The following is a 25115-nucleotide window of genomic DNA, read 5'->3' on the forward strand; positions in this document are numbered from 1 at the left end:
TATTCTTTTTTTTTTTTCTTACGTGGAATTCGGAATGGATGCCAGTCTGGAATCGTTATTTTGTTTATCTTTTCGTCTATTCGTTCGTCGGTGTTATCGTGGTTAAATGTTTGTGTTCCGATCGTGGGAATTTTGATGACCTGTGTTTGATATCTGATGAACGTGCAAGGAATATACATAATCAACTGATCAGAAAAAAAATACATGAACTGGATAAGTAAATAATTAGTTTTGTATATCTTATACTCTAATCATCATTAATTCATCACAACACGTCAAATTATGTAAATGATTTTCAAGTGAGACAGTAAATATATTATAATTAGGGGTTACAGATGTTCAGGTACATATGAAACAATTAAGGTTAAATATGAATCATAGAAAATAATGAGAAATCTAGTAGTATTAGTGTAATTAAGATAATTAAGCTTTTCCTTCTTATTATTCTATAATGGTGGAGAAACATGATAGGAAGACTTTTTAAAATCAAAATGAAACCTTTATATAAGTTTCTATGCTCCATTTGCAACATTGTATAAACAATGAATTCATGTTATATACGACAATACATCCAAATCGCGTGGTGTGTATAAATGCGACAAAGGCTTAGTGAGAGAGAGAGAGGAAGGAGGGGGAGAAAGAGAGAGAGAGAGAGAGAGAGGGGGAGAAAGAGAGAGAGAGGGAGGGAGAAAGAGAGAGAGAGAAAAAAAAAGGGGTGAAGAGAGAGAGAGAGAGGAAAGAGAGATAGAGATAGGTAGAGAGAGAGAGAGAAAGAAAGAAAGAAAGAAAGAGAGAGAGAGAAAGAAAGAAAAAGAGAGAGAGAGAGAGGAGGGGGGAAAAAGACAGAGAGAGAAAGCAGAGAGAGAGAGAGAGAGTAAAAACCACAAACAAAAGAGAGCAACATAAACAAACACGACGCATAATACTAATATAATCAAATCCCTTCTACCATTACAGCCAAGAATTTTAATATACACTTTAGGGGAAGATTTTCTCTTCGGTTGCCTGCGGTTGAGCATGGTTTGGGGGAGAGGTTCAGCGGTTCCACAGTAACCGAAATAAAGGAAATTTCACGCACCCTAAATAAGGTTAACGACAGCACAAAGTAATTACATTTTTTTCTTTTAATTAGGTGTACTTTCGTGGTAGTTGTCAGGTTCAGGAGAGTAACTGAAATTTATTTGAGTTTGATGATTTTCGTATCTAGTTTTTTGTCTATAAATATATTTTTTCTCTCTTTATCTCTCTCTCTCTCTCTATCTATCTTTCTCTCTCTCTCTCTTTCTCTTATTTCAACTCTCTCTCTCTTTCTTTCTCTCTCTCTCTCTCTCTCTCTCTCTCTCTCTCTCTCTCTCTCTCTCTCTCTCTCTCTCTCTCTCTCTCTCTCTCTCTCTCTCTCTCTCTCTTTCTCTTATTTATCTCTCTCTCTCTCTCTCTCTCTCTCTCTCTCTCTCTCTCTCTCTCTCTCTCTCTCTCTCTCTCTCTCTCTCTCTCTCTCTCTCTCTCTTTCTCTCTCTCTCTCTCTCTCTCTCTCTCTCTCTCTCTCTTTCTCTCTCTCTCTCTATCTATCTATCTATCTCTCTCTCTCTCTTTCTCTCTCTTATTTCAACTCTTGGTATCTCTGTTCATGATGCCTCGAGGAATTACCTGTACAGCTGAGACTCCGAAGTACCATTTATCTACCACCCCGAAGGAAGGAATACGGCTATAACGGACACAGAAAGGGTTGCCATAGATTATGTCTGATGCCTTAAGGATATATCTTTTTTTTTCTTTTCTTTTCTTTAGTTAAGTGGTTTCTTCCTTTAATCGAAGATTAATGATTGTAGTGTTAACGATGACAACGACTCGTGTAGGTTAGCAATCAGAAATAGATATTCAGTTTACTATGGCTTCTTCTTGTTATATGTTTTGTGTATTTGTTTGCTTTTAGTGGGGAAGTACAAATGTATATTTTGAATAATGAAAGTGGTAATTATGTTGCTCTAAAATATTACATACTTATAGTTGATCAAGATTATAATCCCGGCATGTTAAGACCCCATATAAACCTGGTGATTTGAAAACGTACTAAGATAATAATCCTACAACAATGTTTAACAGTCGTTTCCTTTAAATAAACCATGCTCAGAAAATAGCCGTTAGTATACTTCCAATATCTTCTCTTTCTTTTGACAATCAACTCCGTTAATTATTGCGCAGCTAAATCGTAATACCTGACGATAAGTAAAAGTGCAACCGACATAATCAATTACTCATTTTCTAACCATCACGCCACTGGAATTTCACTACATTCCCTCACATAAAAAAAAAATAGTGACATATAATGATAGCGTGTATGGAAAAAATAGACACATAAATTTCCCTCAAATTGCTCTCGACGGTTGTCAATTCGTGACGTCAGCAGAAAAGCCGCATTTGGGTCAGCTGGTCACCCAGTACCTCCGGCTGCCATATTGGGTGTATGGTTAGCAACGGCGGTCAGAAAGCTACCATATCTCTCTCTTTTTTAGTTTTACTTTATGATTAATGTGCTTTTTTCTTTCTTTTCTTTCTTTCTTTCTTTCTTTTCTTTTGTCTTTTGTTTTCAATTCCCTTGCCTTAACGGGAAATTATAAACAGACATGGCTTGGATTTCTTTCATAAATACTACACGTATATGAAAGTTCTCCAAAAGCTTGGTACCAATTCCCTCACAAACTAACAAAAGAAAATGTATGTAATATCATTTACTCACGCGAGATGATCCCAGCACAATTTAAAAGACATATGATGTTGAACAGTTTCCGGCGTTTATGAAATTCTATGTTATTGTTACATACTGATGAAAACTTATTGATAAATCAACATGAAGTTAGCTCTGATAAAGTTTTTTCTTCATTTCTTTGATTCTAGTGCTATTGTTAGCGAAGTGATAACCGTCCTTTTATCAATTGATTTGAAATAACTATTTATTTGCTTGGCTGTTTGTAATCCTTGTTAGTTACGAGCGCAAACTATTTTTGAAACGCAACGAAAAGCTTGTTCCTTATGAAATGTTTTTATTACTTGATTAAATGAGGACAATACAGTATTAAATGTTCTGTATAAAACTGAAATGCCAGAGATGACAATACACAGAAAAGATAAATGAATACAAACAGATAAAATAAACCAAGTTACAGACATAAATAAAAAAGGAAAAAACAAAGTAGCATAGACATAAGAAGAAAAAGCAAGTAACAGATGGAGACAGAAAAAAAACAAGATCGTAAAAAAACAGATATAGATAGAAAAAAAAGAAATAGATAACACATACAGGTATAAAGAAATAAACAAATAACAAACACAGATAGATAGAAAATACAAAATAAGAGACAAGAATACAGACAGACAGACAGACGAATGAAACCCATACCTACCCACACTAACCAATCTTTTCTACGGTACATGATTACAGGTAACGTATTGTTGTTCGCTCTTGTCGCGGCGGCGGCGGTGGCGGCGACAACGGCAGCGGAAAGGAAACAGGTGGACGCGAGCGTAGGGAGGCAGAGTGCCGTAGAGAAGTATCCGTTTGACATCACGTGGATGACAGAGTCGAACAAGAGAGTGCTTGATAACTTCATTACGTGGTATAAGCTCCAACTTTCACAGCTTGTCAATGTGAGTTCAATTTTTCTTTTTTTTTTATGTTTTGTGTATTTTTTTTTTCTGCACTCTCTCTCTCTTTCTTTCCCTCTCTCTCTCTCTCTCTCTCTCTCTCTCTCTCTCTCTCTCTCTCTCTCTCTCTCTCTCTCTCTCTCTCCCTCTCTCTTTCTCTTCTTCTTTCTTTCTCCCTCCCCCTTATTTCTTTCTTTCTCTCTCTTTCTTCCTTCCTCCCTCCCTCCCTCCCTTCCTCTCTCTCTCTCTCTCTCTCTCTCTCTCTCTCTCTCTTCCTCTCCTCCCTCCTCTCCTCTCCTCCCTTCCTCCCTCTCTCTCCCTCCCCCTTCTTTCTCTCTCTTCCTTCCTCCCTCCCTCCCTCCCCCTCTCCCACAAACACCAAAAGAACAGAAACCCTCCCGACAAACAAGTCCACTCCAAGAGAAGAACCGAAGGCACCTAACTCTAACTCCTCCTCCTCTTCCTCCTCCTCCTCCAGGTCCTAAACCCCGTCAACTGGAACTTAGATCTGGTGCTTCCTGCCGTGAGCTCCGTCATCACCTTGTACACAGGCCCCATCGTCGCCCTCGGGATTCTCCTCCTAATCTTCTTCACCATCCCCACGTTGGCCAGCGGTCTCCTCCTCAACACCCCCGGCAGGAGTATTGACGGGTAGGTTTGGTGATTGGCGTGGTTGTTTTGATTTGTGTACGTTATGTGTGGTTGTTTTGGTTTGTGTACGTTGTGTGGTTGTTTTGGTTTGTGTACGTTATGTGTGGTTGTTTTGGTTTGTGTACGTTATGTGTGGTTGTTTTGGTTTGTGTACGTTATGTGTGTTGTTTGGATTTATGTACGTTATGTATGGTTGTTTTGGTTTATGTACGTCATGTGTGGTTGTTTTGATTTATGTACGTTATGTGTGGTTGTTTAGATTTATGTACGTCATACGTGTTTAGATTTATGCACGTCATGCTTGGTTGTTTAGATTTATGTACGTCAAGCGTGTTGTTTAGATTTATATGTCATGCTTAGTTGCTTAGATTTATGTACGTCATACAAAAACATCTGAATTGCTGTAGTTGAATTCTCCTAATACATCAAGACGTTGAGATAAAATCGATATAAAATTATCCTTATTTCGACTTAGAGTATCTACATATTCATTTGAGGTCCAATAAACATATACAAAGGCATTAACAACACCACACACCGTGTACCTTACGTGCGCGTGAGTATAACGTAATAAAAAAAAAAAATGTACATGTCTTGATGTTGTACATTATCCCTAAACATCATCTCTTCACTACAAAGAACAAGTAGAGACTACGAAAATAACACTATATCCCCCACCTTCCAGATCCGTGTTTACCCCGGCCATTGACGCAGTGTGGTATGCGGTTCAGAAAGCCCTTGATCACACAGACTTCCAGGAATAGGTCTGCCTGGCCTGTCTTACTTGCAACACTGATGATTGTCGACTTGTTATTTGGTGTAATAAGTTCTCATTACAGATCACTGTTGTAGTTTTGAAAGAAATGCTATTACGTGCCATGGAGTGCTGCTCTTGATGAAACTTTATAATACTCATTTTATCTAGTTACCATTTTGAGGTTTATTGTTGTTTTGTATTATTGTTCTTGTGATTTTTGTTGTTGTATTTATAATTTTTTGAATAAAAGCATATTGCATGTACTTTTCCTTCAATGGCCTTAGAGTAAGTAACCTTAATTATGTGCTAGATTATTGATTAACCTGTTATACTATATATAGATATATCAAATCATGGAAACAGAATCCTGAAGGTATATGCAAAGTACAACTAGCGTGCGTCTAGATACTTGTGATGACTGCAAAGTCTCCAATGTAAAACATAGACCGCATTTACAAATACACTTTGCAAATAAATGAATGATTGCAGCATACCTATTATAACCACGCTAAAATATTCAGTAGCTTTTTCACGCTTATTCTTCAAATCCATCAACTTAAGCTTCCATTTTATGTTATCTATTACACAACAAAGTTCAATCCTTTATGTGATCTCCACCCACCTCAATCTCAACCACATTATCTACTTCAATGTTAATCGCCTCCACGATTTTTACCCAATTTCTTATCCCTATTAGCAATATCTACTGTATCTCCTCCCCTCTTTACACTCCATGTCACGCAAATTAACGCCCACCCGAAGGTTAGTGTGCCAAGCAGCCCCCCCCCCCCCCCCGCAACACTACCTTGCACGGTGACCTACAGGGCAAAGCCGTACCTGCCGAGTCGAGACCATTACAGATCACTCACTTCAACGTCGCACACGTGTCAACACTGTGGTTTGGATTAGGTTTTCCACTCCAACGTCCTCGAGTTAAAAATAAATTAAGACTTCATTTTTTTTTCCTAAACCAGAATCATCGCTCTAATGATGGAAAAAACTTAATGGCTGTTATTAAGTTCTCAGGCTGGCGGTGCATTTAGTGACCCGTCAACGTGTAATTTGTTGAAATCCTTTGGGAAGTCGTCTGTAACCTGTTATTACCATGACAGCTTTTCAAAACAAGGGGGAAGGGGGAGAAGGTAGGGGGAGGGGAGGGGGGAGGAGGAAGGAAGGGGAGGGGGAGGAGGAAGGAAGGGGAGGGGGAAAAGGAGGGAAGGGGAGGGGAGGAGGAGGAGGGAAGGAAAGGTGGAAAAAGAGGGAAGGGGAGGGGGAAAAGGAGGGAAGGGGAAGGGGAGGAGGAGGAGGGAAGGGGAGGGGGAGGAGGATGAGGGATGAAGAGGGGGAGGAGGAAGGAAGGGGAGAGGGAGGGGGAAGAGGAGGAGGAAGGGGAGCAGAAGGGAAGGGGAGAGGGAGGGGGAAGAGGAGGAGGAGGGAAGGGGAGGGGGAGGGGGAAGAGGAGGAGGGTAGGAGAGGGGGAGGAGGGAAAGGGACGGAGAGGAGGAGGAGGAGTAAAAGGAGGGTATGGGAGGGAGAGCAGGAGGAGGAGGAGGGAAGGGGAAAAGGAGGGAAAGGGAGGGGGAGGGGGAGGAGGAGGGAAGGGGAGGGAAGGGGAGGGGAGAAGGGAAGGGGAGAGGGAGGGAGAGGAGGAAGGGGAGGGGGAGGAAGAGGTGAAGGAGGGAAAGGGAGGGGGAGGAGAAGGGAAGGGGAGAGGGAGGAGGAGGAGGGGAGGGAAGGGAAGGGGGAGGGGAAGGGGAGGGGTGAGGGGGAGGAGGAGGAGGAGGAGGGAAGGGGAGGGAGAGATGGGGGAAGAGGAGGGGGAGGAAGATTGGAAGGGGGGAGGGGAGGGAAGGGGAAGGGGAGGGGGAGGAGGAGAAGGGAAGGGGAGGAGGGAGGGGGAAGGGAGGAGGGGGGGAGGGGAGGGGAGGAGGAGGGGGAGGGGGAGGAGGAGGAGGAGGAGGAGGGAGAAGGGGGAAGAGGAGGGGGAGGGGGGAGGAGGGAGGAGGGAGGAGGAGGAGGAGAAGAAGAAGGAGGAGTAGAAGGAGTAGTAGTAGGACGAGAAGGAGGAGAGGAAGGAGGAAGAAGAAATAAAAGAAATAACAAAAGAAGAAAGGAAAAAACAACAACATATGAAAGAGGAAGAGGAAGAATAAACAGATAAATATAAAGAAACAGAGTGGAAGAACAATAAACAAGAGGATGAATAGGAAAAAGAGGGCAAAGAAGCCGAGGAAGTGAGAGGAGGAGGAATGGGGGAGAGGGGGACAGGAGTAAGGAGGACGAGATATTAGAAATTAAAATAAGAACAAAAAATATCATGAAGAAAAAGAAAGGTAAAGACATCAAATGGGTTCAAATGTTAAAAAAAAAATACTATGCTAAATGTAAATTATACACCATAAAAAAATGGTTCTTTCCTTTAAGAGTGAATATGATGCCAACTTTCATCGGGAGGTTAACTAGAATCCCAGATGCTTGGCGTACTAAGGAAATATTTACAGTGACCACATTACTACTGTCATAGATTAAACAGTGTTCCTTGGTATGGTCTTATGAAGCATATATTTATGATTAAAATTGTCACCTGAATCATGCTGATGGCATTATAACATAAATATGCAAATTCTACAAGAATCATGTTGCTTTCAGATGCCCACCTCAGCTGACCCTAAGGATCTAGGAAATTATGGGTATAAATGAGACTAAATAATTTCCACAATGAAGTCTTACATATACCTCTTCTTCTACATTTGTCATAATGAACTCTGTTCATCATGGAAAACACCACAAAGAACCAAGAAGTAATAATATTGTAAAGTACCAGATAACACATGGATTGACTCCTGTTCATAATTGTTTTTTCTGTTAGACCCAGTCCACATGCAAGCTTTACTAGATGTTATGTGAGAAATGGAGAAACCACAAGCAGTGATTCACAATTAAGAAGTTTTTCTCAGGGTTTTTCCATTTTTGAAGTCATACTGAGAAAAGTTTGCCAAGCAGAGTTCCCATCTGGATGGAGTCTTAGGCATGGGTACGAATTTATCAATGGTATATGGACCATGAAATGACTATGGTAATTATTGATATGAAGAGGTTACAAATTGAGGTGTGTCATATGTGCACATAGTCATTAACACTTTCTCTAACCTTCATTACCGAGATATGAAGAGACATTAAAACAGAAACAAATGTTGTATAAGGAGCATGGTTAACAGACACACACACTCTAATTCTAATAATCATGGTGTAGAAATACTATATATAGCAAAGACCCTACTCCTCACCAAGAGAGAGATGAATTGTATATGATTCTGATTCAGTCAGAAGGATTTCGTCTATGGGTTAAGGGATCCACAATGTAATAAGTTTGTGGCATTAATAGGATTCAGCTGAAACCAAAAAGGAGCCAAGAATTGACTCCTCTCCAATTTAAGAGACTCCTTGAGATTCTCGGAGAAAAGGACACTTATGGGAGAAAACAGTATTACAACAGAATGTGTGTATTCATTCAAGTGTCAAGGACAAGCACATGATAAATACATGAGCAAGGTATGTTCTTGCTTAAACTATAAAAATGCTGCATGTGATATTATGTTGGACCTCCCTTGATGAAATGGCTTTGAATGAGGTTTTAACCACTCAATAATAAATATATATGAAAGATTTTTTTAATAAATTTATTTTAAAATCTCAATTTTCATAACGAAAGCTTCATAAAGTAAACACAAAACAAATCCCCAAACTGCTACATAGTAATAAGTACCGAGAGAAATTAAAATAAACAAGTTCCATTCTTTCTGAAAAGTAAACATCTTTTACTTTGAATTGGCAATAAATAAATCAATAACTGCATTACAACTCTAGCAAAACACACACACAAAATATAAAACTTCTAATAAATACATCTTTGATACTAGATAGTTTTTTAACAAAGAATTAATCTTCCTTCAAATAACCACAAACAAATAAGTTGTTAACAAAATAATCACTTGCTCTATCTTCATACATAAAAATAAACATGCTATTTGTTCTATGCGAAAAGAAAATATAACTATTCCAAAAAACCTTGACCAACAAATCACTTCTAATGCTTTGTAAGAAAGAAAGAAAGAAAGAGAGAAAGAAAGAAAGAAAGAAAGAAAGAAAGAAAGAAAGAAAGAAAGAAAGAAAGAAAGAAAGAAAGAAAGAAAGAAAGAAAGAAAGAAAGAAAGAAAGAAAGAAAGAAAGAAAAAAAAAAATGCACATATAACCTGGAAAATATCCTCCTTCTCCTTTTCTTCCTCTTATTCTTCCTCCACTTCTTTTTCCTTTTCCTCTTCCACCCCTTCTTCTTCCTCTTCCTTTTCTTCTTCCTCAAGCAGAAGAGTTATCCCCAATCTCCTGGATCCGATAAGCCGCAACAGAATTCTCCCAGTAATTGAGTATAAGCAGATTCCCTGTCGATGTCAGGTACAGCCCTGAGGGACGGCGAACTGGCACATCCATCTCCAAGACAGAGATGTAACGCCCATTGGGGTCATAAATCTGTGGAAGACAAAGCTTTGCATTGGTCTGTCATGGGTGTTAAATACTAGATTAGTGATAACTATAGTATTATGGTTGTTAGATAAAAAATATAGATATTTCACATTTAATCAATATATCTGAAGAGGTGCACTGTATGCAAAAATGTATGAATATAAGTATGTATTACAATTATTTATCTATTCATATATAACAAATATATTATAAAAAGTATATAAAGTATATACACAAATAAATTAATATAGGAGTGTGAGACTATACAAGTATTTGAGCGTATGATCATAACTATATCTTTATTATCATGTCTTTCTCTATATCTACATCTGTTACCTATTTATCTATTTATCCATATACCAACATAAAAATATCAACAGAAAGGCACAATAGTGTGACTGCCCTCTATCATGAATGTACCACATCTATAACTATTGATATATATATGATAGAGGTACCCCCACTTAGATACAATGAAAGATGCAACACTGACATTAGACCTTATTTACTCAATCACAACACTATCACGACTGCAATACCAACCAGCACGCGATGGTTTCGGCTGTCCCCTAAGAGAATGAAGCCGTCCCCATCACAGACTATGCCGGATGGGTCGTGCATTTGGTCTTGGCCTTGGCCATATTCTCCGAACCTTTTTAAAACTACGCCATCAATGGCATCCATAATGTAAACACAGTTCAGGCCTGTAAAATAAAACTTAGCTTTAATGAAATACTATGTGACAAGTATAGGGCAAGGCATCATCCTAAACAGAGTGTAGTACAAATATTCACATTATCTACACAAATTCAAGTCTAATCCCTGAGGTACTCACCTAGGTCTACAACTAAGAGCCTGCGCTCTCCCTGCCAAGCGATAAAGCGTGGTTTGCTCTCCATTTTGGCATGGCTATTCAGACCCAAGTCTACTTTCACCCTTGACTGCACATTGCCTGTTGTTGGATTCATGGTGACAATGGTCAGAATGCCAGTCTGACTAGTCTCCACAGTCACTAACAGGCCCTCTGCATTCACGGTTAAACCTGACAGTGGAGAGAGTACACAATATATACATCTCAAATTTCTTTTGAGTTTGCAATCACATACATACAAAAACAACAACAACAACAACAACAACAACAACAACAACAACTCACCATAGGGTCGGGTCAACTTCCCCTTTGCGATGACTTTGCAGCACTCAAACTCTGATGAAAAGACGATAATGCTGTTATTGTCCTTGACAGCAAAACCACCATCCTCAAACTCCACTACGGCAGAGGGGTGGTACAAGGAGGACGAAGAGTAGAAAGGGCCAAGGACCTTCCCCGATTCATCAAACAGCATCATGCGGTTGTTGAAGGTGTCTGCTACGATGATATGGCCACTGTAAGCAAGAGGCCCATTTGTTACGTATGCCTTGTCTTCACTTCATATTCTTGTTCTCTGTCATACTCTCTACCTCTCACTATCAATTCCTTCTCCTTAAATCAATCTCTTTTTCACTCTCCCACTCTCTGGAAATACCTTTTTATGTGAACTTCTAAAGGTAATTATTCTGTTTTTTTTTCTACACTATCATGATAAAATTATGGGAAATGCATGATCTTAAAAACATGGTTTGGAAACTGTCTACATATGAGTCATATTACTCTAATTCCTTCTTGGGAATCACAAAAAAAATGTATCAGAATTGTTTACACACACTCAGACCCCACAAACACAAACATAAAAAATCAAAACCAGTGTCATAGTTACAGTAGCTATTATTGGCAATTGAAAGATCAAAATAGAGGATGACTCACCTCTCCAACTGAGCAATGCCAATAGGTTTGTTTAAAGGATCATTACTTGGAGCATATGCCTTGAATACAATCCTCGCCTCAAGGTAGTTCATGACGAATACCAAAGATGAAGGTGAGACGGCATCATAATCTTCTAAAATTACAGAGATGTTCTTTGATCAAGAAAAGTTCTAATTAAAAATGGTGATATAAAATGCCTAAATATGACATACATATTAATTCTGATACATCTGCTAATAGAAGAAGAAGAAGAAGAAGAAGAAGAAGAAAACATTCAAAAATAGTATTAATAGTTTTGGATCAAGGATATTATACACTGGTGACAATAATATCTTTGTAGAATATAAAATTTCAGAAAGAGGAGTTGATTGTAAAATAAAAAAAACATAATGGATGATATGATTACATTCATAAATAGTTACATATGAAAGCTTTGATATTTCAGAGTAGGGTTTATATAAATGTATCCACTTCTCTCTACATATAAGTAACATAATAAAAAAGGGCAAGTTTAATTTATTTTATTATTTTTTTCAGCTGCAATTGCCCAAGGCTACCACAAGTATACCAACTACACCTTATATAACAAGCTTCTGAATCTAATCAATATTACATTACAATCAAAAATATTATAATTAAATTCTAGGAAAGAATAAAACCAACAACTCCTTACAACCAACCTGTTCTAACACAATCATTGTTAGAAGTGTGAAAACGGTCCCCTTCCACCTCGTCCACCACCACTTCCTCCTCCACCACCTCCTCCTCTTCCACTATTTCCTCATCCTCTGCCACCACCTCCTCTTCCTCTTCCTCTTCCTCTTCCTCTACCACCACCACCTCCTCTTCTTCCAGATATGTTTCCATGTTTCTACATTTAGTTATTTCATAATTTTCAACTTCTTGTTTTGTATGTGATAAATCACCTCTCTTTGTCTATAAGAAAACATAAAAATAATCTAGAATTAATCTACATTCCTGTGTAAAACAATATTTCACATTTAACACAAAGTATAATCAAGGTTTTTGAAATTCAGTTTCGTGTGTGTAAAGGATGGTAAACAAATCAAGATTCATAAAAAATGAAAAAAATGAAAGTCAATGAATTCTTGAAATGTCTTTACCAAGAAGGAAAGACATATATCACATCAAAAAATTAATTCCTTAGAATACCACAGAAAATTTGATACCAAATCCAAACCTAGCAGAAAAGGAAACGATGTAATGTGAGGCATCCTACTGATATGGAAGTGCTATCTGGATAAGCAATAAAACATCCTTATTGAGAGAAATGCAAAACCTAAGTTTATCATTCATTCAAACTGGTTTACTAGTGCCCCGAAGAATATTCAAATAATAACTCAGGGCACAGTGAAAGAGTTTGAAAGGAAAATTAGCCAACTGGTTACATTCAATACCAAAGGAACAACCAAAAAAGTGGTAGTGAAAGAACATGGGCCAAGTTAATTTCTACCCTTCAGTAAGTTCAGTTCCTTGTAGCTGATAAAAGACAGGGTGTCCCCCCTCGAGTGGCCTTGGCAAGAACCATGAGTATAGCACTTGCCAGAACTTACACAAAAAATAATCAAGCAATACCTGATCAAATCTGTCTTGTAGGTTTGAAAGTCCATTCCTCATTCTAGTTGTAAATCTGGAAGCTCTCCCCACAGTTCTGCACACTTCTGCATCATCAAGAGAGAGAAAGAAAAAAATAATCAGTTTTTAGTGACTGCTGGCATATTCACAACATTTCTTTCCATCCCCCACCTTTCTTGCATTAACATAAGCTGACCAAAGTGTGGATTGAGCTCTGTGACAAAGGCATTTCAATATGACCCAATTTTGAAGTTCACTCACCACGAGATTCTTCCCTTTTGCTAATTTCCTCATTCACATCTGCTGGTAAGAGACATGGACTAAGTCACAATGGTAATAGCTCTCTGACTGAATGGGAGATGAAAAATGTACTTCTGTCATTTCTATTTACTTGGTTACAGTAAAAAAATTCCAACAAAACCAAGAAATAATGATCTGGATAAAAAAAATCTAAAAAAATCAAGATAACAACAAAAATGATGATGAATGATGATGACTGATATGACTGACAATGACTGGTGATGACTAATAATGACTAATGATGGTTGATTATGACTGACGATGATTGATGATGATTGATGATGATGACCATAATTATTATTGTAATAATAATAATGTCACTACTAGTAACAATAATGATGATGATAATGATAATAATAATAATAACAATAATAATGAAAAAAAGAGGACAAACCAGGATTAAACTCGTGTTCAATAGGATCTCCAGGGTAACAGATCCTCGCAAGTTGATGGTCCGTTTCACCATTGTGCTCTTTCATTTCCCTTGGGTCACTGCCGGAAGGAAGGTCAGCATTTTGCCCCACATTTCCATTTAAGATATCTGGTGTATGCTGCCAATGAAAGGTAATAGAACTTCTCATAGGAATTATGAACTTCCAAAAACTCTCATACAGTTTGCCTTCAATATATACAACAAAAATGAAAATAAACTATAAATGCCTGGACCTACCTGAACATATAATTATGGAATATATTTGTTTTTTTCTCTCAAATATAATGACAGTGAAAGAAAAATATTCTTTCTCATGAAAACTCCTTGGTATAAGAATACACTTTCTTTGATAGTATATAACAGAGCTTTCAAATAATTTGGAAGCACATCATATCAATAACAACAGAAAACCCCAAATAAACAAAAGTGTACATTTGAAAGAAGAGACAGGTTTTCAAAACAGTCTTTTCATTTTAACATGTATCAACATAGCAGTGTGCTTTTGCCATTCAAATTTAATAAGGGACTATCTTATTGGATGGAACATGAGAAAAAGTTTAAAACTTTACCATCAGCACAGCCGAAGGGGAACACTTTGGCCTCCTAAGGGGAGTTTTAGTGTTTGGAGTTGGTTTCCTTAGCACACACTTTCCTGTCGGCCTTTCAGCAGAGGGAGGTGTGGAGAAGGTTCCAGTAGGGTTGATGGCTTCAGGTGACTGGAGGGGAGTGCTGAACTCCACATGCGTATCCTCCACATAACTTGGATCCACTTCTACAAATCTATGAGGTCTTCTCAGTGGGCTTGGTAGGTCATCCGGCTCACGATTTTCACCCTGAAGCTCTGTGGATATCCCCGGATGAACTAATGAATTCATATTTCTTTCACTTCTGGTTAGCAATGTGGATATTTGGGGATTCTTTGATGCCATGCTATCGGATCCAACATGAGTATTTTCTGCCTCATACTGAGGCACCATAAAAATATTGTTTACAGGCATTTCACATTCAGGTTGCCCAGGAATGCAACCTTCCTGTTCTTCTACTTCTGCTGTGATGCTGCCTGCAAGTTGATCTTCAAGCTTAGAGCGCATATCATGAATCTGCCGGTATATGTCTTGCTTAAAGCTTTCCTCATTTGCATTTGTCTTGTTTCTCCCTAGATCAACACCTGCAAAGTCATTAATAAAATTATTTTTTTTTTCGCATAAAAAATAAGGTTTAACTCGTTAACGATGAGGCTACTTTGGCTCTAAAGGGTTGAAATGCCGGGATATACTAATGCATAAGCCTAATACCTCAGGATTTTCTACCGCACTAGCCGAGGCCAAGCGCTGTATGCCCAATCACCTGGCCTTGACTAAATATCTCATCCCGGGCGTCTGACCCAAAAACCACTAGACATTGTATCTTGTTACCCGTCGTTAACGGGTTAACATCTACAGTACTACATCACCTGCCATGTGAAAATAATAGATTACTTAGTAATGAGCTTGCCCTTTGACCCATTCACATCGGGGTACAAGTATGCACACATTCCAAATCCGGGGCTCAGATGAGTCAGCACTTATAGATGGCAGAGGTCGGGTCGTCTCGTGCATATAGCCCAGGTGAAGGGACGTCTTCACAAATCTCTCTGAACTGAACTGAACTGAACTGAACTGAACTGAACAAAATCCGGGCTCAGACATAGGTGACAGGTATAAATGCACTCTCCTTCAGGAGTGTGGGTCCAAAAAATATTCTCAGCTTAGGTGATTACTTCACTTTACTGGCAGGGTAGATTCTGGATTATAGTGACAATCACAATGATACTTGTAATTATCTTAACCATGTAAAAAATGCAACTTTTAAGATTTCACCTGAAACTTCACCAGAGTTTATATCTTAAACCATCCTTGAATTGGTGGAAAAAATGTATATGTGCGACAGTGCACAGCAGCTCTGAATCGCTTCAGCACTCTCCCATCCCATGACTATGGCTCTTCCTAAATTTTCTCACTGCTTTTCTGGTACTCACATTACTTTCTTTGTCAAAGAAAACATGGATGACCCCTACCCATCACCTTAGAGCACTGGCAGCATACTACCCACCCATCGATACCCAACAACTTGTTTCTAGACCCTCCTGTAGTCTTCATGACCCAGCCCTACTCCTCATAATGGTTGTCTTCATCTGTCCTCTGACACTGGTGTATTATTTGTGCATGGAGTCAAAGACAAAATTCTTCTATGAGCAACATGAACTAGTTGATAAAAGAAAGCAACAGAGACAACCCTTAGTTTGAATCAGTTATCCTCACAATCCCAGCCTCCTCACCACAATAATTTATTGACAAGTTGTTTGTGCAGTGAAAATGAAGGAACAGCTCTTCAACAAGTAACAAGGACAGAAAAAAAACATTAGAAACAACCAAGTTTGACTTCAATACAGTTGGAAATCCCCTAATTTAAAATGTATTTATTTCTATATATATGAATGTATTAATATGTATGTATATGTATATTTAAACAATCAAACAAACAAATAAACACTGGCCTCAATATGTATTGTTGCCATTGTCAAAAATTGTAATTATAGACAAATAAAAGTAATAAGCTATGTTACACGCCAAGTGTGAAGCAACCAGTTGGTGGCAGCACCTGGCACAATGGCTTACAACAAAATTTGTATCCCGGAAAGCAGTGCACCCAGGACTACTGACATCCTGCCGACAATGGGACTAACCCAGAACTTGAAAAAGTACAATGATCTCCCAGCACAAAAAGAGGTAATGTTCTCTTAAATCTAGAGTTGTGTCAACTGAAACATCAAGTAATTCTGAGTTTTGAATCTGCAATATAAAAGTGCTTGGAATTTTCATTGCCATCTTTGGGCTATCTTACCATCTGCATAAACAAATTCCTTAAGATCCTTTTCATAAATATATGGCTGAAAGGTGACTGAGATAGGAAGTCATATGACACTACATATGACATTTGTTGCATTTCATACCTATGAGTGTTTGAACAGAATTTCCTGTGTTATGATATTCCATACAACATATACAGCAGATGGGTCACTGAGGGAAGCGTGCTAGAGACAGGTTGCTACTGTGATCTTGATCTTAAATAATAGTCATTATCCCCATGATAACATGCCATGGTGAGGGAGGGCCCAACGTGTTACCTCTCAGGCAACATCCTTTCAAAGATGGCCTAAGCTCATCTTTTTAATGTTATTATTGAAAAAATATTAATCGGTTTGTTGAAAATCAAACACTAGGGAGGAAGAACATCATACTCACATTTCTAATTTTTATCTCATGTGATCAACCTTAACATTAATCCCATTGAAGTAGCTAGTGCGCTCTGATTATTTCCCACTGCTGTAGGGACATTTTAATTACTTTTTTTCTAATTTCTGAAAAATTATACCCAGTTTACATTTCCTTGAGTAGCTTTATCTGAAAATGCATGTACAATAAGTATATATAAAGGTGTAAGTTGACTAGTAGAACTTTAGTAGGCCTTTGTGATTCATCAGTGGTTAACCCATTCGCGCCGGTTGACGTGCTATCATGGGGTCAAAAAATATTCCTGTACCCGGGTGACACCCTGAGACGTGGTGCATTTTCTGGCCGAGACATGGACGGGGCAATGTGACATGCTGAAACATCAGCGATAGATCACTAGATTGTTCTCAAATATAATTATTTTACTTAATTTCTTAGACTCTGTTACTTTAGCTTAGGTGTTTGGATGTCATAAAATGAGATATAATGTTTAAAAAATGACGTCACAGAAAACTACGTGATATTGATGACATCATGGTAATTTCTGCTTCTTGATCGGCTGAATAAAAAGATCCGAGTCGGAAAACTATTGCAAAATCAAATGTGTTTGGCCAAGAAATAAAATAAAGTAAAAAATTTCTTATGCAATACTACTTCTAATTTGCTGATCACCCGTGATATCACGTCACATCACGTCAGGAGGTACATGAACATACTCATATGTACATGTATGATTATTCGTATTGTTCTTTTCGTTTTGGTAAAGAAAAAAATAAGGATCAAACATGTTTTTTGATGCCCAACAAAGAGATTGTTTCCACTTTCCTTTGGTATTTTCACATAGAAGTGAAGAATATAGGCAAAGTTCAATAAAATAAAACTAAAAAGGCATTACTGTAATGTTTTTCAACTAAAATAACTCCTCTGAACATGGCAATATTTTTAAGTGCCTTTACAGTGTTGACGCATTCATGAAAACCACAAGAAAAGGGTGGGTGAGAGGATCAGTGCGGCCCCATGTAGCATGAAAACACCCCGGTACGAAGTATCACGTTCTTGTTATCTTCCCGGCGTTAGCAGGAGTAGGCGAAAATACGTCCCGGCGTGAATGGGTTAAAGGAATGGCAAAAAAATGTGTACAAACAGAACAAAAAAAAAAAAAAAAAAAAAAAAAAAAAAAAAAAAAAAAAGAAGATGAAGGCTAAACTCATTCTCCTTACTTTTTTGTTTTAAACTTGATACTTCTGCCATTCCTGTCTGTTTGTCTGCCATAGCAACCTAAAAAAAAAAGAGAGGAAATAAAAGTCAGCTGGACAAAAAATAAATAAGTACACATGCCACAATTAGATAAATGATTTAGATAAAATAGGATATGAAAACTTTTACTACCAATACAAACTAAACTTCAAAATCAGAGTAATCTAGATAACATAAAACTGATTTTGAGGTACAGGTCAAACTTCACTAGTATGGCATTCAGTGGTTCAGTAGCTTTGATGGTATGGGACAGTCATTTGAATCTGGCAGTCACTTAATCCATGATGGACTGGGGCAATACATTGTCGCCACGTGCAATTTTTGTCATATGCAAGGCATGTGAGGTGCCACTGCCAGTCTGGCTGTTTTGTCAAGTGGCACCAAGAGTGATGAGGAAGATAAGTGTATATGGTTGGACATTTTTTTTTTTTTTTTTTTTTTTTTTGTTACAATAAGGACTATGATATGCTAAACTTATACCTCTTCTTCTATAAATTTGTGATAGTAATATTACACTGAGTCTACACTCTCTGTTCCTCCTTTGTGGAGACTAAAAAACTTGTTTAAACAATGGCATTGCCATACCAGTACCCAATATATGTCTCACAACATGACTTTCAGTAATCTAATGTAATGTATAAATATGCAGGAATTGGGCAGAAAAACTGGTTAGGGAATGAAGCTTTAGTCTTCCTTGTTCCACCAAACCTATAGAATGGCAGCTCCACATCAAATACATAACCCCATCCACAATCGAACAACCAGGAGATGCACCTCTATCACCACTCCATATCATTTACATCCAAAACAGCTGACTTCCTGTTATTAATACTACTACATCCCCTTGGATTACTAATATTTCACACCTAAATACATGCCTCCCAAGAGATCAATAAGTGGAGAAAGTGATGCGAGACACTAGCTCAGAAAATCCACAACTTTAACATTCCCAGCTTGCCAGACTAGAGAAGTTCAACCCATTTCTAGTACAACACAAGAGTGCTCATTTTACCATCCTCTTTCTTTGACGGATCTTGTCATCAATTTCATCATTTTCTTCTTTAGCAGCCTGTAATAGCATCTTCACCTTCTTAATCTCTGGTGTGGGGATAAAAACCCTGAAAAAGAGAAAATAACTATAAGAATTAGTAAAAAAGAGAAGTAAATAAAAATGAAAAACATAAGAAAGTAACAAACAAGAATACAAGCAAATACTAATCATTTCACACACATTAAAATATTCACTTGTTTTCCACATGCTTTGGTAATCATCCTTAATTAAATAGGACTTCTGCTATTCATCTGTCCAAAAATATTATAGTTCAAAACAACACAAAAACTGCACAAAGCTTATTCCATCAATCACAGTGTCATCAGGAAACAAATTTCATACCAAGAATCTGTAGCATGAGGAAGAGGAAGAGGAGGAGGAATAGGAGGTGGAATAGAAGGAAGAATAGAAGAAGGTGGAAGAGGAAGAGGAAGAGGAGGATGGGGAGGAGGAGGGATAGGAGAGCAGGAGAAGGAGGAGGAAGAGGAAGAAGGAGAGCATGCGGAAGAGGAAGAAGGAGAGCAAGAGGAAGAGGAAGGGGGAGAGCAGGAGGAAGAGGAAGGGGGAGAGCAGGAGAAGGAGGAAGGAAGATGAGGAGGAAGGAGAGCAGGAGGAGGAGGAAGGAAGATGAGGAGGAAGGAGAGCAAGAGGAGGAGGAGGAAGGAAGAGGAGGAGGAGTTAGAAGAAGAGGAGGAAGAAGAAGAGGAGTAGGAGTAGGAGGAGGAGGAGGAGGAGGAGGAGGAAGAGGAGAAGGAAGAAGAGAAGGAGGAGGAAGAAGAGAAGGAGGAGGAAGAGGAGAAGGAGGAGGAGGAGGAGGAGGAGGAGGAGGAGGAGAAGGAGAAGGAGGAGGAGGAGGAGGAGCAGGAGAAGAAGGAGGAGGAGGAGAAGGAGGAAAAGAAAAGTCAACCTACCTTGTATTATTAGCTTTGCTGGTTACATCATTAGTGTCATCGTATAAAGTTGGACAACGTTCCAAGAAACACTCATGACATTTACCACCCTGTGGGAAGCAAGCATGAGAATGATAGTGGTCTAAATCATATCACAATGATCATGGGTAAATTAGAAAGAACATAATTAACTGGAATTTACAAAAACTATTGTCAAGCACTTCTAGTGGTCCCTGTCTTAGCAAAGAAGTCTGGAAGATCATGTACACTACAAAGAAGGTACTGTTTTTCGGTATAAATTCTCATAAAAACAAGTGCAGTAGATATCACCAGTGACAATGGCACAATATGAACAATGTAAAGATTCCTTCAAATCATTCACCATACAGGACCTCAAAGTTTTCCTCCCATCTCTTCTTTTTAGAAAGTGTTGTGGCTGGTCAACTAATGCCTCTCCCACTGCTGGGGAATGTCTGGGTTCAAATGGAATGGGGATTCTGCTGCTTACCAGAGCAACTTTTAGCAAAATGGTTTGGACTCATGCAATTGCAGACTTCTGGAACTGCCAGAAACCAATTCCAGTCTTTGAGCAGTCTGTGGCTGGGCAAGGTGGTCTGCAAAAATTCTCCTCAATGGTGTCAGACCATAGCAGGGCTTCATCAACACACTGTTTTCTGAGGGATGTTAGTCACTATCACACTATATCAATGTGTGTATCCATCACTAGAAGTAATGTATCCCTGTGGAGCTGTGCAGTAGCAATATTGACCTCATGGAGTCATAAATACAGTTAAATGACAATCATTTCTATGCATGGTACGCTATGATATCAATTCAAGGCATCAAGGGTTATAATCTTTTTGCCAGGTGGAACGGACCTAGCCTGGTGGAAGGGAGACTGAGTATGGTGGGTCTCACAGGGCTGCATGCATCCCTAGTTGAACATTTTGATTTAAGCCAGTTTTCACTTCTTGCCAGTGTAAAGAAGTGGTGTATGATAAGCTACAGGTTCAGTATCACCTACATGTACATGTGGACCTCCATTAACACAAGTGATTGATGTTCACAAATGTGAAATGAGCTGGACCAGTAGTAGTTGATGATCCATTGCTGGAGACACGCCCAATTGGGTTCGGTAGGGAGAAATGGAAGGGTTATTTGGCGTTGTGGTGGTGGCTTGCATCTGGATGAGGAAAGTAGCTGAAAAGTTATTTCTGTTATCTGTGTGACCCTGTACTGCTTCCCCTACTGATAGAAACTCTTTTGGGATCATGCCCAAGTCAGCACAGACTTTGCAACTCAAGGAAATCTTATTTGAGGTATCTGTCATATATACAAGCTGTCTAGTGTACCTGCCCATGCTTAGATTTGCCTGAATACCTAACTACATTTGTCTCTAGCATTATTGGGTGCATGCATCTTCATGTTCACTAGAATTCTGTGGGAGAGGTCAAGGTAGACTTGAACACCAACCAGGCAATTCTGGCAGCTTGTCTCATCACAGATAGCTAGGCTGACTTGGCAGTAGAATTCAATGTAAATCCCAGAGATTTTTAGCCTTCTGGAATTCATAGGATTTGAATAAAGGGCATTGAGGAACAACGAATCCAGCTGTCACTTAGGTGATTGTACAAGGGATGATCGAGAACAATGTTTGGGTTTGTTGTGTGTGACTGGACAGAGGGCATCACATATAGCACCCTTATCTTCATCAAAAATGGCTCTCTCACCATCGTCCCTTCATTTTGCCTTCATATTTGCTTTCGGGGAACACCTCTAGTTTTGGTTGACCCTTGCTACGACACACTGTAGCTTGTAGTATGTGCAATATGCTGGACAAACAGACCTCTTGATACAATGAGAAAGAAAGTAGTAATTCCAGTTCTTCTTGAAAAGCATGTTCCAACAAGACCTAGTGTGATTACTACTCTTTCTCTTGATTAAATCTTTCTTAGGATTTGTAATCTAAGTCATACACACTAAATTTACAAAAAAAAAAAAAAAGAAAAAAAAAAAAAAAAAGCTGCCATGTTCTTTTCATTGTCAATTTTTCAGATACATTCTTGAATTTCATCACAAAAAATCCTCTACAGGAAGTTTTCATATAAATATAACTAAATATACCTGAAAACAACACAGAAATAATCACCTCATCATCATAAGTGAGAACAGCCTTCTCGAACCTTTTCTGAGGCGTCCTCTTCATGTGGGCCACATTCAGCACTTGCTTGCTTAGCTGAAAAGATACCTGAGTTTGTATAACCCTATCAAAAATAACTTGCATGATATCAAAAAGATGTTTTATGCAATCATTTTTTCAAAGGCAAAAGCAAATCATCAACCCACATTCTCTATAATTTTATCTTCTTCCTAAACTAATGTCATGTGTCTCTTAAAACCCTTCACCACAAATATTTCCCCCCCCCCCCCCCAAAAAAAAAAAAAGAGGGGCTTCCCCATTCCAATACTTTTCCCCTCCTTCTGACCTTGGAATTTTCTCCCAACACTTTTTCTCTCTCACATCATCACTCTTTATCTCTTTCCCTCTATCCCTCTTCCTCTCCCTCTCCTTCTCCCTCTCCCTCTCCCTCTCCCTCTCCCTCTTCCACTTCCTGTCCCTCCAACTTCAAATACTAACACCATATAAAGCATACATAAGAGAACTAACACTCACCTCGGAAATCAATTTCTGTGTCTCAAGCACCATATGCACGAGGTGCTCCAAGGTATCAGGTTCCTCATGGGACATATTCCTACTTGTGCAGCCAATTCTTTTCCCTTTATCCTGGAATGGCAAGTTTTAAATAAAAGGTTGATTTATATCTTTGTTAATGAATACACAAATTGAATTAATAATCATACAGTCACTGGATCTAACACATATGAAAAGATGTTTCATGAACTGGGGAGAAAATCCAGAATGACTGTGAGGTGAAGAAACATTTTGCAAGAAGATTTCATAAGAATAACTCATGCAACAGAGATGGTATGGATGAGTATAAACAGCTTTACAAAGAAGGGATGTAGCTGGTGCATTCTGATGCTGTAATTTAATCAGTTTTATATTTTCATGTAATTCTGGTAAAGATATAAGACTGTAACACATCAATAACATCCTTTATTCCATGAAGTTATTCATATATTCATAACTTCTCTACAAGATTCCAAATAACAGCAATAACATCTATGTAAAATCAGATTCTCTGAATAAGTCATAAGAACATAAAGTATCCTAGCAAACACTTAAAAAGAAATTATATCTGAATAGCAGATAACAAGACAATAAAAACTAGCATCACAGGCCAACCATGAGTTTCACTTCACATAATGAGGCTTGGAGCTTTGCCTCAAATGATAAAGAGAGCTTCAATGCACCCAAGACCATGGGCTGAAGAAGGTACACTGCAGGAGGCTGTACTGCTTGTGGTACTGTGAAATATACTGATGATACACCTTGGAGTTTATTGTCAAATAAACAATCAGTCCCAGCTCTATCCTGTCAGATTACATGACGGTGCTGAGGCCATGAAGATCAATAGTTATATATTGTGACATGGAGGCTAGGAAGCTTTATCAAACACACTTATTCTACATCTCAGGTAGTCGTTCAGAGTAGCAATGATGCAGAAAAATGAAGGAACTTTCATCAATGACATTTCTATTACAAATTATAGCTAAACATATTATCTTAGTTTTGACTATCACAAACAACATTCACAACCAAGGGATGAATATGCTAATATAATATAATATACCTAATTAACCCAAAGACGCCCAAAAAATAATCAGAGCACAACAGCTGCTGCTACACCAAAATTAGTATCGAAGTCAATAGCACAATAATACTTGGACAATACCTTTTGCCCCTTCGCCTCCTATAATGGGTAAGCCAATTATCCTTTTTCAATGACCTAACCAAACAACAAGGTCTAGACCAATTTTAGAAGGCTCAAGAGCTGGTGCCATCAGTGCCATAAAATTCCAATCAGAGATCGGCCTCCGTTGTCATGGCATGAGTAGGTGGCATCTGATATTTGGGCACAATGCATGCCATGGGATATGTAGATGCCATCTGTCATCACTGAATTAAGACAAATTAAATACAATGAAATTAACTTAGACTCAAAATAAAACTACCTAATTTAATTTTAGTTTTTAAGACCCAAAACAGTGGTAAGATTAAGATCTAACTCAACGAATGACCTTCAACACAAAATTAACTCATTATCTCTGTAATAATTAAGAGAAGTTTAAATAACTTCCTTGATGTCTAAAGACCAATCATTCCCCACGGACATTGACCAGTAATGTGATTTTTATATTTTCGGATCATTTTTGTCTTGTTTATTGAACGACACGCTTCTCGGTATCTCTAAACATCGAAAAGAAGCAGAAAATATAAACCGAATTTTAAATCAGCGTCTAAAACTACTTTAGTAAAATTCTCAAGTAAAAATGCTCCAGCCTCATACCTACACGACTATCTCCCTTATCATTACCCTCTTCTTCACTCTAACTTCCTTAATAATCTATCGGAATTAAACAAAGAATTAAACCAGAACGAGTAAACAATCATCACAAACCATTGCTACTTAAAAGCCGGCAGAAAAACGGGATAAAATTGACTCGCACTTTTGTATCTCACTCCTTTGTGATGTTGAACGGCGACTGTCACGCTCGCTTCTTTTAACGGGATCACTATTTCGTTTTTTTCTTTTCTTATTTTCTTTTTAATTCCTATGGTCATTGGTTCATTTTATTATTTTACTTTCAGTCTTAGTTTTATAGTTATGATTATTATCATCGTTCTTGTTTTTTATCATCATACTTGCTGTTGTTGTTAAGAATATTATTAACATGATTATCATTATTGTTGTTACGGTTGTGTTTGTATGTGTGTGTTTATGTGCGTTTGTGTGTGTGTATGTGTGTGAGTATGTG

At 38.3% G+C, this 25115-nt stretch overlaps 2 protein-coding genes across 6 annotated transcripts in view; one reads left to right on the plus strand and one right to left on the minus strand.

The window, feature by feature from the left end:
* The window catches only part of LOC122246594 (uncharacterized), a 5530-nt gene extending 217 nt beyond the window's left edge, over nt 1-5313 (plus strand). Inside the window, exons 2-4 of the mRNA XM_043005243.2 lie at nt 3440-3645; nt 4121-4293; nt 4979-5313. Of these exons, the coding sequence (XP_042861177.2) occupies nt 3440-3645; nt 4121-4293; nt 4979-5057 (458 nt within the window). The 3' untranslated portion in view covers nt 5058-5313. The remainder of the gene's footprint in view (nt 1-3439; nt 3646-4120; nt 4294-4978) is intronic.
* Nucleotides 5314-8711: 3398 nt separating this feature from the next.
* On the minus strand, nt 8712-24880 carry LOC122246581 (uncharacterized). Of its 5 annotated transcripts, none has more exons than XM_086546141.1 (16): nt 24758-24880; nt 22849-22959; nt 22324-22410; nt 20196-20284; nt 19246-19351; nt 18197-18254; nt 14274-14872; nt 13666-13822; nt 13233-13271; nt 12972-13057; nt 12056-12311; nt 11376-11508; nt 10728-10957; nt 10407-10613; nt 10115-10275; nt 8712-9577 (listed from the first exon to the last, which is right to left on the minus strand). In XM_086546141.1, exons 1-16 carry the CDS (start codon nt 24758-24760, stop codon nt 9407-9409), a joined length of 2493 nt encoding a protein of 830 aa, XP_086402267.1. In that variant the 5' UTR covers nt 24761-24880; the 3' UTR covers nt 8712-9406. The 5 variants fall into 5 exon arrangements, with proteins under 5 accessions (XP_086402267.1, XP_086402268.1, XP_086402266.1 ...); XM_086546142.1 differs by having other exon boundaries at nt 11376-11505; nt 13233-13274; XM_086546140.1 differs by having other exon boundaries at nt 13233-13274.
* Nucleotides 24881-25115: the final 235 nt, after the last annotated feature.

Source organism: Penaeus japonicus, unplaced genomic scaffold, assembly GCF_977035675.1.
Source record: "Penaeus japonicus unplaced genomic scaffold, GWHDUDI00000001_assembly GWHDUDI00000017, whole genome shotgun sequence".
In the NCBI taxonomy this organism is placed as follows: Eukaryota; Metazoa; Arthropoda; class Malacostraca; order Decapoda; family Penaeidae; genus Penaeus; species Penaeus japonicus.

Excerpts from the sequence above, each read along its gene's own strand:
- LOC122246581 (XM_086546140.1), bottom strand. Across the intron at positions 19,352-20,195 it reads AGCAAAGCTAATAATACAAG|GGTTTTTATCCCCACACCAG; the intron begins GTAGGTTGACTT and ends TCTCTTTTTCAG. Across the intron at positions 11,509-12,055 it reads CAATGATTGTGTTAGAACAG|AAGATTATGATGCCGTCTCA; the intron begins GTTGGTTGTAAG and ends CTGTAATTTTAG.